This window comes from Diorhabda sublineata, chromosome 5 (genome assembly GCF_026230105.1).
Source record: "Diorhabda sublineata isolate icDioSubl1.1 chromosome 5, icDioSubl1.1, whole genome shotgun sequence".
Classification (NCBI taxonomy): Eukaryota; Metazoa; Arthropoda; class Insecta; order Coleoptera; family Chrysomelidae; genus Diorhabda; species Diorhabda sublineata.
Window position 1 is genome coordinate 17,043,670 of NC_079478.1, and position 15,802 is coordinate 17,059,471.

Here is a 15,802-nt window from a genome sequence, read left to right on the forward strand (position 1 = left end):
CTGTCCTATAACCCAACTGCAATTTTTAAATTAAATACACCAATGAATGGCTAATTTTCATTTATTCCTTCAATTTTAAAATTATTCGTTATTGAACAGTGATTATGTTATAGGATTACTGTCAGAAATAACGTACTTCACTAAGATTGGTGGAGGATAGGTTGCCCGGTACCGTGGGTGCGATAGACGAAAAGACGTGACTGTTAATTAAGTCACTTATTGAAAACGATCCAAAAAATTAGCAGCGTTTATGTTTGATTTGTGCCATTTGTTGTTAACTCTTGCTTTCTATCAGCTTTATCGGTTGATTAAAATAATTGACTGACCTAAGATATCAATAGCTTAATGCCTTATATGTTAAATTAGTTACCTCATTGAAATATTGTTACTAAACTAATTAAATATATTTTTTTTTATTATAACCATAAAATACAGCCGGTATTAAGTTAACTGACCTAAACTGGTATAGAAATTTCTTAGAAAAATAGTTATGAACTTGAAACAAACAATATTGTATCATAATAAAATCACACAAAAATATCTAAAATAATAAAGTTTGGAATGAAGCACCCTGTATACTATTGAATATTTCAGAAGATCTTTTCATTCTGATTAGAAATTTATCCGATTTAATATTCTGTCGGCTTTCAACAGATAATAACAACAGACAATAAAATTCAATGGTCCTAAGATCGAATCAACATTCGGTATAAGAAAATATTAAAAATCGATATAATATTAAATAAACAAAGGAATTTTTGAATGAATTTAACTAATATAAAATAAATTTCGCATTTGTAAAATATTTTTTGGGGGAAAAATAAGTAGCATCTATTTATTATCATTTAATTCAAGCGCTTTTCAAAAACCAAAAGAGGATTTAGGAAATAGAAGATATCGTGCTTCATTGTTCCTAGACATCCCGCATGCATTTGACAAGGTTTATTAATTTGAAATCAGAAAATCCTTCCTTGTCAATTATTACCAAATCCTTCACTCCTACCTCCAAGATCACAGTTTTCTAGCTAAATATCTTGATGATCAAAGACCACTGTACAAATTAAGCTACGGAGTTCCTTAAGGTCCTGTTCTGGGGCCATAGCTTGACCTCCTTCTCACGGCTGATCTATCAAAGATCATACTGTAGCATCAATTACATTCACCTCAATGAGGTAGAAACCTGATTAAAGAAATGTCGAGTTGAAGCAAACGAATTGTCTGTTCATGAAGTTCCACCAATAGTAAATGCAAATATCTAGCAGTCACTCTAAACAATCAAATCCTACCACAACGGGACAATATTAAATATCTAGACATGTAACTAGATAAGCGCCTGGTGGAAATACATCTTTACCAAGCGTGAACAATTGGATTTGAAACTAAGAGAAAATTTATACCGACTGATAGGAAGAAAATATCAATTTTCTATAAAAATAAGGCGCTGATCTACAAAGCAATCCTCAAGCCCATTTCGACCTACGGTGTTCCACTGTGAATATTAGCAGCCAATGCCAATATTGAAATTCTGAAAGTACTAAGAATTGTTGTAAATGTTCCATGGTTTGTACCACGTTTTGTTATAGCCCAAATGTAATCGGTCAAAGCGAAAAAAAAAACTTATCCATAGGCTATAATGATATATTAATATATAATCCAAGCATCTATCATGGTACAACCAGTACCTTAACAGAAGCTTGGGTGACAATAGACAAAGCTAAATTTATAATAAGTAATTATTATTATAGATTACAAACAATTAGAGGAAAAATATTCCAGTCGCTGCGATATATACTACACTGGTGTTGAGAACAGGCATACCGTCGTAAAATAGCTTTCTCTCTCTATTAAGCAGTATTAATATATTTTTGGTTCCTCTATATCCAAAGTACCAAGTCAAGTTGTGAATTTATTTGGTATCAATTTTGTTTTTCATTGACATAGATGTCGTAATACACCACTGGGGTTATTATAGTAGTCCAAACTACCAAGGTTTTCACTTTTCCATGAATCTGCATCGATTTTGATGAAATTTTGACAACATGTAGGGAATATTTCAAAAAGCAAAATCTAACGTACGCCGATGTGTGTGTGTGTTATACCCCAACTAAAGGGTGAACATTTTTATATTGAAAATAAGCATTTAATTTTTTTTTTCAAAATTATTAGTTTTTTAGTTATGCGCGATTGAGATATTTTATAAATAACTAAATAAATACTTTTGATTTTAACAGAAAAAGTGTGAAAAACAAAAATGAAGCTTATAAAAAACAAAGAGATTGGTTTTTGTAAATTTTTTAAATTTTTTAAAACGGAAAAACGATCAATTTTTCGAGATAATTGCATATAACATTTTCAAGGTACTTTCAAAAATTTTTAAAATGAGAACTCTCTAGCATAAAACCAAGTAAGTTATGGCCGAAATAAAATCGATTTATATTTTTTTTTTGTAGAAAAAACCTCAATTTCACCCTTAGCAATAGTACCCAAATTGCAATAAAAATATAATCCAGTGATGATTTATTTTATTCACGTACTAATAATGATTTCTGGAAGTTTGAACGCTTTAGAATGCATAAATCCGAAAAAAATTATGTTTAAAGTCGGATATTCATTTTCGAAATTTTTAAAAATTTCTGAAAAACTATAAGATATACATAAAAATTGATAAGTAACAAAAAGTCAGTATTTTTTTAGCAAACATTTTGCTTTTTCCAAATTTTTTGTAACTTGTACTTGCAACTGAGATTTGACCTTACAAATCGTACTCTAATGTATGACTAATACCATTTTAAACGTTGCCCTTTGAAAAATAGAGGGTCAAAAAAGTTTAAAACGTTTATAAACTTATAAGTTATGAAATTCCCTATAAATCTATGTTTTGAGCGACTAATTTGCTTGCAAATTAACCGAGATATGGCAAAAAACTATATACACACTTTGGAGTAGGTATATTTTGGAGTATAAGTGTGAAGTATGTAAAGATAATATGATTTTTCATTTTTTGTCATAAGGGATGATTTATTGAGAGTTGAAAATTTTGAATACATAATATTCAAGTTGAAAAAGATAAAGATATGACCATTTGAAATAAATTAATCATCAAAAAGAATAAATACGTCTATACATATTTTTTTCAATTTTTTTCGAAATAATGGATGATTTATAAGGGTTAAACATTTAGGATGCAAAATATTTGAGTTGAACACAAACAAAATGAGTCAACTTAATATAAGTAAGCTACCTCAAGGTAATTTTGTATTAATCGGGGGTGCTTTATAAGAAATGAAATACATCAAACAGGGTTGCAAAATTATAAATACTATATTGAAGCATTAAATAACTTTTATTCATACCTTAAAAGTATTTTTCTATTCATTAAATGCTTATACTTATAGTTTTATTGATTTTTTGCAATAAGGGGTAGATTTCACCCCTAAGAGTAATAAGCACATATCGGCATAGGATATATTTTGAAGATAAGGGTAAGTCAAGTTTAATTCCAAATTTTCATGCAAATCGATGCGGGTTCATAGAAATCGGAGGTAATACCTCATTTTTACCTTGGTAGCTTGGACTATAGTTGATTTGAAATGGTTTCATATATCATTTCGTTGATTATTTTTGTATATCTGAACAATAAATGGCACTAAATAACCTTTTCAACAAAGTTTACATCTCGACAAGAATTATTGTTGACGGTTGATTTTTATACACGTGTACTTCATTTACTTAACCTTAAATTTCAATTGACGAATATCTATTTTATCAATTATAATTTTTCGTTTTGCAATAACAGTCCAATTATTATAATATGTTAGTTACTCAATAGAAATGTAAAATTTTTTACGGTTTCAGTTACATTTTTTTACAGTAAAGCTGTTGTTTATCTTGCACCCCATATACAGACGCCAATGATTAAAAATATATTTGAGGGTTGGTCGATGTAAGTAGGGATCTTATACTACCACCCACAAACACACACAGCAACTAGTTAGTTAGTTTACATCTCCCTTAGAGTATGTTTTATGAAAATAATGTTAATACTATAATTGATTTTTAATATTTTTCTGGGTAGCACAGTGATCAACTTATCTGATAGTACGTTAATAAAAATAGTATTGTTATTATATAAATAGCCACCGTTGATACAGATCATAGGTTAGTCGCCAGTGAGATAAAAAATACACTACGACTCGTCGCGATTTTAATTTAATAATCCATTTCTTATCAATATTGTATAAAGAGTAATATCAGGTCTTCAAGTGTCCCCCATCTTCTTCAATCAGTAACAGTCCCACATGATAGTGACGTTGTAGTGCTTTCATTTTTATCAATAATGGCAAAGTTTTTCAACTACACTTTTTTAGTTATTTGTACTGGTAAGTTCATCAACCGATTGTTTATTGTTAATGTAAAACTATCTATTGAAATTGTTGGTGATTATAACAAGTATCATACAAGTCTGTACTTTTCCGTTGTTTTTTTTAACAACCTAATTCGAGATCAGCGTTGGTTACTAATTTATTTTTAGGATTTACAGTTACGTCTTTCGTACATAAATAGAAAAACCTGCACTGATATTTTTGCATAATAACATTAAAAAAGTTAATAGATTTACAATGGGAGGAAAATTTAAAAAACTATTAGACCTAGTTTGTTTCAATTACATGTATTGTTATGTCAATCTTCCTGGTAATTGTAAAAGTTTAACATTGAAATTTTTAATATTAAAAAATTGAACAGTAGCGATATCTAAATATAGAAATAATCACAAACGTATCTCGAGTGATCCTTTCAACTTATACCAAAAATAATCGTACAGTTTTGTGTGAATCTACTATGTATTCAATATTCTATTTTTTCATAATTTATAATATAATTTATAACTCATATATCATGTTGTTGAGATTATATATGATGCTAGTTAACATCTTTATTTATTAACAAATCTGAGGCAAAATGAGGACGATTCCATTTACTTTTCTCAAAATATGAAAATATTTCTTCAATTACTCAAAATGTTTTTATCATCAATAGCCTTCAAATATCAATCTAAATCTAAATTATGTTGATGAAAATAAGGCTCATTACACATGAAGCAACTGAGAAAAAACTAAACTTAAAAGTACCTGAAGTCACCAACTGATTGCTAACTGATTGTTGACATTTGTCTGCACACACAGAAGACTCATTAGTGACCCAAACCCGACTGTCTCAAAAGTAAACAATAGCTCCTTTTGGTTTATAATAACGTGATGTAATTTAAATTTTAACTGTAAAAAATAATTTACTTCAGAGTCGAACCAAACAATTCAGTCTAAACTTCTTTTGTAAATGTACAAACTATCATATTCGTTCATCTTTGGAATATTGTTTGCACATTTGGAGTTCGCTCCTCAAGCATACCCTAAAGCTCCACTTTATGCAGAAGGGAGTAATTCGACTTACAGAGTTGACTAGAAACTTGGACAGCTTAGAGCATAGAAGAAAGGTCGCCGGCCTGACTCTGTTTTACCGGTTTTACCACAGCAAATGTTCTTGCGAGTTGTCTAAGATAATCCCACATAGAGCAGTATTTGCAAGACTTACTAGACAGTCAGGTGTGGTTTATGAACACCGAGTTTGACAGTAGACGCTAAGAACCTCAATTTATCGGAACTCCTTCCTTTGGACAAGTGCAAGCCCGTGGAATCAGCTACCAAGACACGTATTTCCAGAAAACTACAACCTACAGAAGTTCAAAATAAATATCTACAGTGTAAAAGGGTTTATCCTCTTTTTTACATAGAAAATATAACAAAAAAAAAAAAAATAAAATGAAGAGAGTAATGTTACTAGAACGAATTATTAACCTGTCGAAGTGACAAACTCGTGTTACTAATTGCAAACTGGTTAATGAATTGCATCATAAATGAGTTTCTTTTGAGTTGATCTGTGTATATCCGACCTGAGTTTTTGTTATGAAGATAACAACAAAAATTGACTTTTAAATAATTCTTTTCGTTCAATATGTCGCTTTTTAGAATGTTAGACTATTTTTCGATGATTCTGTATTATTAAACAGAATAATTTTGGTCATAACACAAACAGAATTAATTACTGTCCAAGGAATTCATATTCTATCCAAACTAAAATATCAGGTTTTAAGTTTGCAATACAAATTAATTACGTATTCTATATAAAAATGCGTTATTTATGTCTACCGAAGCATCTAACCGAAGTGCCTCGAACGAACCAGTACCTTCAATTCTGGCGTGGCATTATTTAAAAATTGCTTCACCTATCAGCTGCTACTAAACATCCCATCAAGTTTAGTCATTGGTATGGATAACACCTATTGTTATAACTGAATATTAAACTTTCCCAATACGAGTTTTAAAAAAGAAGAACATTTAGAACATGAATATTTCTGAAAAGATTCCCACAAAACAATTGCTTCAAATTATAAAGTTTTAATTTGAATAAGGAGTTATTGAGAGTGTTATTGATAGTATTTGCAAGATTCATAAACTGTCCCCATATTATTGTGTGCTCGAACCTATAGCATATAGAAGTGGTTTGGACTACATTAAAAACAAAACTAATAATAATAAATAAAGACAACGAATCTATTTTAACATCGCTAATGCCAATAATAAATGATAATGACTATTCCAGTTCCGAAGAATCTTGCTTTGCAGATTAATATTTTGTGATTGAAAATTCTTCAAAATACCATTTACGAGTGTTTGAAACGTTTCCGACCTAGCAAAGAAACAAGACATTTTTCTTGATAATCATTCATATTTTTCAAGAATTGCTTTAGCCTTTTTAACGTTTCCAAATAGTTGCGTCTTTCTCCTCAAAACAGGCGTTTACGTATACGATAACGTTCTCTTCTGATGATAATATTTCTCCTGCAAGTGAAAAGGTGCATTGTCCTGATGGAAAATAAATGCGTTCACCTTTTTGCAATTTCTCCTTTTACCTTTTCAAGCGATGATCTGTAGCACTCACCTGTTTTACTTTTTTGAAGATTGATGAATGCAATCCCATGACTATCCCAAAAAACGGTCGCCATCACTTTTCCTGCCAATGAAACCATTTTTGCCTTTTTCGGTGCCGAGTCATCCTTAGCAGTCTACGGTGTTGACTGTTTTTTCTTCTCAGAACAGTAGTGGTGGAATAAGGTTTTATCTTTAATTGTGATTAGACTCCAAAATCTGACTCATTTTGTATTAACTCCGTCAATAAGGCCTAAGAAAGAGCGGAATCCAACGCGCGGATAGTAGGTACATGCATAATGTATATGTATATGGCAAATGCATTCTTTTGATATGCCGTAATGGCTGGAATTTTAGTAAGAATTTTTCAACACCAGCGCAAATATATTTCTCAACTTATTTTGATAAGTGCTGACGTCTTTAGGTTGAGGTTGGAAACTCCTCCGACAACCCTAGTAGTCATTCCAACAGTTGGATACTGCTGAAGGCCGCAATATCCTTTATTATGTTTCACTTTGACTAAAATTTTTACCCCTCCAAGAAAGAATAAAGCTACTTTACAAACATTAATTCAAGAGCTTATTGAAGACGATTTCGAATTGCGTCCACAGTTTTGCTTGTAGACATTGGCTAGATACATACATTACTCAATAAATCGTGACTGACACACAGATGGAGCTGCCATTGTCTAATCCACATGACGTTTACGAAGTACCAACTTTCAAAAGACTATGTGTGACAATTCATGACATTTTGAGTAGTCAGAAAAAAGTGACAGCCATTTAAGTGAAGCTACTTTTGTTATATTCAAAACAATTTCGTGTGCTAATTTATTATTGCTTCTTGATGAGAAAAAAAATACTGTATAAGCTCAGCAATGGCTTCAAAAGTGATATCTGGACTCTGCTACATCAAAAAGAATCACTTGTTATTGTTTTGCTGAATTTAATCGTGGTTGTACAGATAATGATGATGGTGAACGTTCTAAATGAAATTTTGACCATGAGAAATCTTTTTTCCAAGTGGGTGCCCCGTTTACTCACAGTCCATCAAAAACAACAACGTGTTAATGATTCAGAGTAATGTTTGGCCATGTTTACATGTAATAAATCAGATCACTTCACTCCGGAATCAAAACGATCATTATCTGAGTGGATGGCAGCCGGCGAACCACGTCCGAAGCGACCAAAGGCACGGCAGTCAGCTGGGTAGGTTATGGCCTCAGTATTTTGGCATGTGCATGAAATATTGTTCATCTTTAAAAGGGAGAGACAATCAATAGCGAATACTACATAGAGGTGTTTGATCGTTTGAAGTCGACGGCAACGATGGTTAAATTGAACAAATTACACTTTAACCACGTATATTCCGTATCTGACCCCCAGTTACTACTGGCTATTTGCTGATTTCAAAAAAATGCTCGCCGGTAAAAATTCAGCTCAAATGAAGAAACTGAAGCCTATTTTGAGTCAAAGACAAATCCTTCTACAGCCATGGCATCGAGAAGTTAGATAAGCGTTGGAATTATTGTTTTTGCTCTTGAAGGAGATTGTATTATGTTGGTTACTCAACTTATATGCGAGAGTTATATTCTGGAATACAACAAAAATATATATTTTGCAACAACACGAATTTTTGAAAATGATGATTCGTGAGAAGCTTTGATGGTATTTCAACAAAATGAGGGTAAGAAGCGGTTCGCATGCTTTTGTACAAAACATAGTTCATTCGACTTAATCCACTGAACTTTTTTATACCACTCATTCGAACTCTATAAATGATTTACGCCAGCGAATTCAGATGTTATGGTAATTACACTATTTCAGTTAGTTAAAATCAACTCTAAATGTGCGTTTATATTGAAACAGCGACAGAAGACTATTGTCTTGATAAAACCTGAGAAAAGAGTAGCGAGTAATGTTCTAGAGGATTTTTAGAGTGAAGTGAATCAGTCTCCTGTATAAAATCATTAGTATGGGCATTCCAAGGGAGAAGTATTGCGGGTATTCACTTGAATGTAGATTATGAGCGCATATTTTAATAGTTCTAGAAAATACATAAAGATAAACTAGAGGAAAATTAGATAAATTGTCACCAAAGACCTATATTGCAAGATAAACAACTAATATCTTAATTTATGTGTCTCTAGTTGAAAGATTAGAAACAAGTGTAGTTTTATTGATTCTTAAAACAACTCGTTGACTTTGAATTTTTGTTTTAATACAAAAAAACTTCAGTTTTAAAAATGAGGTTAATTAAACTTTCAATTAGTTATATCACATTTATTTATGACCTATTGGAACTTAAAACAAAACAATCGTATGTCTAAGTATCTTTCATGTCCTCTTCTTTTATTTTTTAATGCATTTTTCGTTAAAAAATTCCTTGAACTGGAAAAGAAAAAATACATTGGTATAGGTGAAGAGAACAAATAGAAGTAGCTACCTTTATTTCTCTTTTGTATCACCTCACTACCATGCCATCTACCTACAATTCAATAAACTGTTTTTAAAACTTCCTATTTCCTCTACTTTCCTCTCCTTCTTGAATCAAAAATATTTCTTAAATCAACACCTCACTTACCATTTATAATACCTAAACATGAATCTCCTAGTGAATTTGTAAAAGACACGTTTTCAGAAATTCTTCGACTAATTCCTTTATTCTCATACTTCCAAAAATGGTTCCGTCGTCGGTGCGCCCCAGATTAAATACTAAAGATATCTCAGTAAGACGGAGAAACGAAATTATGAGAAAGATGCAAAAGGTAGCTGATTTAAAGGAACGGCATAGTGAAACGCACGCCACGATTATCGATAGATGATAGCTGTGTAATTTAATTATACGGCCGGTTAGTGAAGAGACGCTGAACATAACCGATTCAAATGTCCGGCAGCGTTTCGCGAGAAATGAGAACAACGATATATCTGTAGTATTTAATCTGGAATTGCCAGTTACTAGAAACCAAGAACTAGACTAGACCAAGAACTACCTTCCACTTAACTTCGACTTGTAGTGTACTAGCTTCATACCTCAAGCTTTCAAATATGTCTTTTTTTGTCATACATTAGGCGATATGTACTGATGCAAAACATGCATAAAATTTACCAAACTCGCATTTTTCATCATATAAAAGTCACATTTGACTTCTATGGCACCTGAAAACCCGTCATAAATCCTAATTCAGTTTGATAAAGTTCTCAAGACTAACAACAAAACCCTCATCCAAGATTCTTAGCGCTATATGTGGAGGAATAGAATGACAGAATTTCACAACATCCATTCATCTACTAAATTTTTGAGGAGTGAAGCTGCGTCTCCGTATTTATCATATCAAACTTACAGCTATTTAATGTCTTCAGAGAGTTATCTTGTCTGCCTAAATTATCACGTCCTTGAATCCGTTAAACACAATCTGCTCGACTGCAGACAATATTCTATCACATATCAGCAATTTAATCTGAAACTTAACCTTAAGAAAACACTTAATTGCCCAACAAAGATCAAGAATGTCTTGGAGTTCCTCAATCTGTACTAGAAAATATAATTTATCTGTTGTAACAGTTTTGTCGTAGCTCTTTATGTAATTTTCTATTTCTGTGTCCAAAATAACCAGCGCTTTCCAGGCAAATTGAACTGATATAAAAAATAAACTATTTAACAATAAAATGTGTCTAGATACGTTTTAAGTGGATTGAATTTTCCATTGTTTTCGATTGCACATATATCCCAGATAGTGATTCTTGTTCGAAGGTAGCTATTAAAATTATAGTAATCTGGAGAGCGTATCAATATAATCGGAGATAAAACTAAATCCGATTAATATTTCTGATTTTGACGTGATTGCATTGTTTGATGATATTTGCTAATCTTTGTGGAATTATAACCGTCCTATCAAATCGTGATTTATGCCTATAGATTAAGTTATCGCGAATTTTATCCGTAAACAGTTTATAGTTGATCCTTTTTAAAAATATTTTCCTTATCTCTATATTATAAGAGATAGAAATTTTATTATAATATAAATGTAACTGGCTATTCATTATTAATTATCCACCCCTCATAGTCGTGATTTTTGAGTGTTTGAGCAAATAATAGTAACAAATAATATGAGTTATTATAATAAATTGGTAAAGATTCTATATCTAAGATCACAACTCAAATAAACCTTCACCGAGCTAATATTGTGGTCTATAACTTAGTTCGTGCGTTTTTTTCGAAATTTGAACGTTTATTTAAGAAAAACATCTACAATTGTATTATTTAAAGTATTGCCCATCTGAAGCTATGACCTTTTCCCATCTTTCTGGCAATTTGTGGATCCCATCCCAAAAGAACTGCGCCGCACCGGCTTGGCAGCCAAGAATGAATCAAACCAATTTTTGATATCTTGCTCTGATGTAAACCGTTTTCCAGTGAAGGCATTCAGCATCGACCGGAACAGAAGGGGCAAGGTCTGGCCTATAAGGCGGGTGACGTAAAACTTCCCATCCACTGTTTTCCAAATAGTTCTTAACCGGAGCAACATGGGGTCGAGTGTTGTTATGATGGAAAATTATTGCCTCTGGTCGCATATTCCGGGCGTTTTTTGGCTACTGCTCTCTTCAAACGGATTAATTGTTTGGTTTTGTTTTTTGGTTTTATCCGGATTTAGCAGCTCATAATACATTACACCCTTCTGATCCCACAAAATAAAGAGCATTACCTTCGCGCCCTGGATATTTGGCTTTGCCGTTGAATTGGCTGGTTGGCCAGATTTTACATATGATTTTTTGCGCTTGGGGTTGTCGTAATGGATCCATTTTTCATCACCAATAAAAATCCGATGCAAAAATGACTTCCTTCTGTGGCGTTTCGGACATGCAAATCCGCCTTTCGACGTTTTTCGGCAGGTGAAACCCATTTTCTTTATTTTTGAATATATACAGCTGCTTTTAAACGTTTTAAAATTGCTGCTTGAGTGACTCATAAAGATTTTGTGAGCTCTTCTTGTGTTTGGTAACAAACTTAATCGAGTAATGCTTCCAGTTCTTCATCTTCAAGCTTTTTTGGCTGCCCAGGACGTTGATGGTCTTCCAAGCTAAAATCACCACTTTTAAATAGTGTAAACCACTTTTGGCACGTTTGCTCAGCTAGAGCATGTTCACCATAAACTTTCACCAAAATACGATGACTTTCGGCAGCATTTTTCTTCATATTAAAGTAATGAAGAAGAACTCCCCGCCAAAACACTTTTTCGGGAACAAAGTTCGACATATTTGAGTGAAAAAAAATTATTGTTGCTAACGCTTCAAATAAATGACATATAACGATTATATAAGACTTATTTCATAATAAATTTAGTATATTAGAAAATACAGAAGAAACTCGATTATACGGCCCTAAATTAGTCGGATCGGTGGCATCACCCCGTCCGCGCCCCGCGTTATCGTTGCCCCCAAAAACGATCAACTGGGCAACCGATATCTGGCCCTTTACTCTGTGAAAAAGCATTACAATTCAATAAAAAAAGCCGTGAGCAGCAGAGCTCCATCACGAAAGTCGAATTTTTCGTCGAATGAAGAATTTAACTAATACACAAACAAATCTTTCCATAAAATGAATTTCTTGGAAATGATATCAATCAATCAAATTTGCTATTCCTCAATAACTTTTCATTTCACAAGTTAACTCTCTCTCTCGAATGAAAATTCATAATTTCGATAGACCCGGTGGTCTCGAACCCTCTTGTTCAATTCCAATTGACAACAGAGAAAAAATTGTCATAATGACAAGAAATTTCGAAAATGGTAAGTAAAAAAAATCCCTCTAGCAACGATCATACTCGTATTATTCATTAAATAGGAGGCGGTCCAGTTCAACAATTACAACGATCAAAATGATTTCGGGCGTTTTGTGCTAGAAGAACTGAAGAAGAAAACTTTGAACTTGAGAAAGACAATTCTTCAACATCTTGCATGCGAAGTTCGAACCCTCTAGTTAAACTTTTTCTGGCCAAAAAAATAAGAAAATATAACAAAAATGACCATAAAATGGAGAGGGGTGGAGATGGAAAGTTTCGACCGTAGACAGGAAATCATCTCGCCACTAATTGAATCTACATGTGAAATTTCATTTTTCAGTCGCTTTTCGCTTGACCTGCAGAGGTGAGCAAAGGTCAAAAACCACTTTTTTGCACTGCGACCCCTCGAAATATTCATTTGTTTTCAACCAAACTCTAATAACATCAATCCGCCGCCAAAAAAGCCATGTATGCTAATTTTGAACCAAATCGGACCCATAGCAATTGCACGAGAGACGAAAATAAGTATTGTAGCTTAAACATATATATATATATATATATATATATATATATATATATATATATATATATATATATATATATATATATATACTTAACTTTTAATTTACTGGAACCGTGTTTTTAAAAACTAACTTTATTTCTAACATAAATTCTACCAACAACTTCAATTACAAGACTGATATTTTTTATTACAATCGTGAATTAAATAATCTTTTAGTAAACACAAGCTAAGCAATTCTACAATAAAATAAGTTCTTAATCAGCACAATATACTGTCCACCTAAGGACAATGGCGTAGGTGACACCTCCCCCTTTAGAAGGAAGCTTCTCCTGGAAGCTGGATCCCATCTTCTGTTGCCTGCGGGTGATTCTTACTTGTCCTTCCTGAATGTCTCCTCTTATACAAAATCCACAAGAAGGCCAATATCAATGCTATATAAAGAAGAATAGTCCAAATACTGGGAATGTAAAAATTAGTGTTATCCGTGAATATTGGCGTTACCAGTTGATTTGGAATATCCTTTAATTTTAATTTTTTTAAATCAATTCTCATTGGAGAAACGTGTAATTGATTTAATTTCAAATTTAATTCATTTATTACAAAAGGTTGTCCAAACGTTTTTTGTTGAAATATTAACTCTTGGTTCCTAAATATAATTTTACATGCTGAATTTTCTATTAAATAAATGCCTTTAAGAGTTCTCACTTCAGTTTCTTGCTTACATTTTATGATTAATTTTTCATCTACGGGAAATATTGCCAAAAATTGATTTATCTCCGGAATAATTTCAATGTGATTCTTAATTATTTCAATTTTTGTATATTGACAATATGTAGAATTTCCTGCTAGCAATATGTTCTCTTCGCATCCATAATTATTATTGTCTTGCAAATGGTTAGGACATTGAAATATATTGCCGCGAGTACAAATGTCATTTAGAGGTTTAATGACATTATTTGATTTAAGTAAAAATTTTGAATTAGGTATTAATGTTACGTATTCTGATTCAATTTCTGTAGGTATAGGTAACATATAAAAAAGATTAAATAAAATATCATAGTTAATGGGTATCGATAAAAAATATTGAATTTGATTATTTTCTACTTTACAAACTACGTCTATGACGGCTTCAAATTCTAAAATATTTTTATGTTTTAATTCAAAGGGTAATTCCGCTTGGTAGTAATAATGCACTTTTTGCAACTCTACAAATAAATCGTGAGATTTTATAATACTTGGATGTAATGTTCTAAGTTTACAGAAGGTCAAGGAATTTTCAACCGTTTCTAAAATGTCTTGAATTACATTGAATGTGATAAGAAGTTCGTTGAATAACTATTTTAAATATTTAATATTTTCCGCATTTGCTTGAAAATCTAGAATATCTCTTATCTCAAATATTTTCGTTTTTAATAATTTTTCATTATACTGAATGTCCTGAATTGTCTTATTAAAATTATCAGTTATTTGGCGATTAACAGAATATTGCATTCTTATTTGATTTTGCAAGTTTTCTTGGTTTTGTTTTAAATGTTCCATAATTGAATTAATTCTTTCTCCATCTTCAGAGTCCAAGTTTCCTGTTATTGTTTTTACTATTGATCCAAGACCGTTAATTAACCCTCTCTTTGGTCTAAGGTAGAATGAATATTAATGTTATCAAATTTTTCTTCTATACCATTCCTAGGGTACTCTATTATATTTACAATATTTTCTGTTTCAGAATGAAAAAATGTACTATTAGACATATTATATTTAACGTGATTATATTGTATACTTAACATATTATATTCTACGAGTAGTGGACTTAAATTATAAAAATGAACAAAAGTATGACTGGATTTCTGCAGCTTGGCATATCCAAGATTTATGGGAAGTATTCCCAAGTTATGGGTAACATCTTTTATATTGACTGTTGCGTCTCCGGCGGTGACGAACCTAAAATAAATTTATAAGGAGTCTTTTTAGGACGTTTTATGTTTGAAAGATGAATATTTTCTGAAGTATTTTTGTGTCTAGTAGCGATTTTAGCTGTTTTTAGTCGGTTATTTTTGCTTTTGATTTCTTCACTTTTATATTTATTTTTGGTTTTACCTTGTGCCTGTTTATTACGTACATACACTTTAGTGGGTATTGTATCTGGTAATTCTTCACGGCTTTTATTTGCTTTAGAGATTACTTTTGATTTATTTTCCTGTAATTTTTTATTTAAATTCGAGTATATAATTTTCATTTTATCTTTATGATTTTGTATATAATTATTAACTACTTGTTGATCAATTTCTATATCGAAAGGTGTGTTACTGGTTATGTGTCCGGTAATTATTTCGTTTGGTTTCAATTTTGTTGCAGAATGAACGCTATTATTATAGGCTAATAATGCGTAAAGTATTTTATTTTCAATAGTCTCATTTTTAAAATCTTTTTGATTATTCAAAAGTCTGACGTGTTCAATAATCGTAGAGTGGAATCTTTCAGCAATTCCATTCGATTCTGGATGTTGAGAGCTTATGA

General features: G+C 31.7%; 1 protein-coding gene across 1 annotated transcript in view; it reads left to right on the forward strand.

Moving 5' to 3' along the window:
• Positions 1–4,133: 4,133 nt before the first annotated feature.
• The window catches only part of LOC130444538 (facilitated trehalose transporter Tret1-like), a 40,506-nt gene continuing 28,837 nt past the window's right edge, over positions 4,134–15,802 (forward strand). Inside the window, exon 1 of the mRNA XM_056779732.1 lies at positions 4,134–4,379. Coding sequence (XP_056635710.1) covers positions 4,337–4,379 — 43 coding nt within the window. The 5' untranslated portion in view covers positions 4,134–4,336. The remainder of the gene's footprint in view (positions 4,380–15,802) is intronic.